This window comes from Naegleria gruberi (assembly GCF_000004985.1).
Source record: "Naegleria gruberi genomic scaffold NAEGRscaffold_721, whole genome shotgun sequence".
Lineage (NCBI taxonomy): Eukaryota > Heterolobosea > Eutetramitea > Acrasida > Naegleriidae > Naegleria > Naegleria gruberi.
In genome coordinates, this window is record NW_003162874.1 from 1 (window position 1) to 2,011 (window position 2,011).

At 31.9% G+C, this 2,011-nt stretch overlaps 1 protein-coding gene across 1 annotated transcript; it reads right to left on the reverse strand.

Annotated features, from left to right (window-relative positions):
- Window positions 1–318: 318 nt before the first annotated feature.
- On the reverse strand, window positions 319–921 carry NAEGRDRAFT_76965 (ARF/SAR family small GTPase; the record flags this gene model as incomplete). Its single annotated transcript, XM_002668078.1, has 1 exon — window positions 319–921. One exon carries the CDS (start codon window positions 919–921, stop codon window positions 319–321), a length of 603 nt encoding a protein of 200 aa, XP_002668124.1.
- Between the last annotated feature and the right edge of the window lie 1,090 nt (window positions 922–2,011).

A 2,011-nucleotide genomic window follows, 5' to 3' on the forward strand; every position in this document is an offset into this window, starting at 1 on the left:
TGAATGTATGAAATATTGCCCAAATATTATTCTGGTTTGCACCAAAACTGATTTGAGAAATGAAAAAACCTTTTGTAAGAGATTAACTGAGAAATTTCAAAGAAAGCCAATTGGATTCGAACAAGGAGAGCTACTTGCAAGAAAAATGGGATGTATTACCTATTTGGAAACCAGCTCTTTTAACAATGAAGGTATCAAAGAGTTGACTGAAATTATTGCCAAATCTATTGTGATAGCTTCAAATTCAACTCTGAAACAAAAGAAATGCATGCTGCAATAGTTCACTACTTTCAATAATAACTCAATGAAGTGAAAAATTTACTTTATTTTAGAGACCAACCATTCAATACTCTCAGTAATATTAAACTCATTAATTATACTGGTCATGAAAACTTCGAGAGGACGTTGAGGATTCGACTCGTTAATACCCTTAGTAGGACCAGTTCTCAAATGAGAAACTCCCATTGTACAACAGAGTTCAAATTCAGACATGGCTTGAGGATTATCAACCTTATTACCCAGAATTACAACTGGAACATTGGCCAAGTCTGAATCATTTAAAATCTTGGCCAATTCCTTAGCAGCAACCTGAGATCTCTTTCTATCCATTGAATCGACAATGAAAACAATACCATTCACATCAATACAATATTGTTTCCAAAGCTGACGTGCCAGATCATGTCCTCCCATATCAATAGCTTCCACAGAACATGTCGATGAAATTTCAATGGATTCCTTATTGGGAGTAGTTGTACTTTGATAGGCACCAATAAGATTACTCTTCAATTTGTGCAATAGTGTTGTCTTTCCAGCATTGTCTAATCCTAGAAATATGATCTTTCCCTTCACTGATGACATTAATCCCAATAATTTCAGCAAGTCAGAGCAATAATTTAAAATCCAACTGAAAAATGAAGACATTTTTGATTACAATATTTTACAATATGAAAGTAGGAGAAGTTTGTTAAATTGAGAACTGAGCAGTTACCAATTATTGTTGTTTTTTTTGATTATGAAAATTTCATTATTATCACTCATTAGAGTTTTTAAATAGATTCGTATCAAACACCTCACCACACGTGTCGGTTGGACAAATTTGGAAATCAATGACGTATACTCCAACGTCATCCCTCAACAAACAATTTGTGTTATTCTGAAACTTTTGTTTTAGTCCTCAGAAAACATGTTCATCCAACAAATTTGAAATTTATGCTTTTAGTGCTTAATTCAAAGAGGGACAACATCACACTAGATTTTATAATTAGACACTGTAAGCTCTATTGTTTATCAACATTTACTAGTCAAACAAGTGCAAAAACATGAAATTTCGAGCTTCATACGAATGAATTACTGATAGAGGGTGCAAGGAGATGAATAGCCAAATTATTAATTTATTGAATTTGGTATTTGGTCGACTTTCACTGCGTCACTACTAGTATTTCATTGAAACTCGTATTACAGTCAAATGTCAAATCACGTTTACGGCACTAAAAAATGGAAGAACCAACACCTAATATTATTACTTCGGAACCTACATTCAATAACCTTTCTGTGACTAATTTTACCACACAATACTTTCCCACACAAGTTGAAAATATACTTTCCCTTTCCAATTCTTGTCTATTCCTATTAATATATTATTTAATTCTAATTGTGACAACCTTTACACATTGCTACAAGTTTAGATCTTACCGTGTCAACCAGAAAAAATTATTTGCTATTATTTGGGGTTCTATTCTATTACATTCTATTGCATTATCATTTAGAGTGGTCTATGATGTAATTGGACTTTTTGTTAATGTTAATTTGTCTACGATTTCAAATTTAGATGCTTTTTTACAATATTATAGGTCAATGATAGCTGTATTATTCATTTCCGATATTATTTCCAACACTCAAATGCTAATTAGTTGTTTTGTACTGTCTTGGTTACTTATTTCGAATTTGTAAGTAATTGCATACTAATTTTATAACTATTTGTTAGATTAGACTCCATTTTTATCATGGCCAT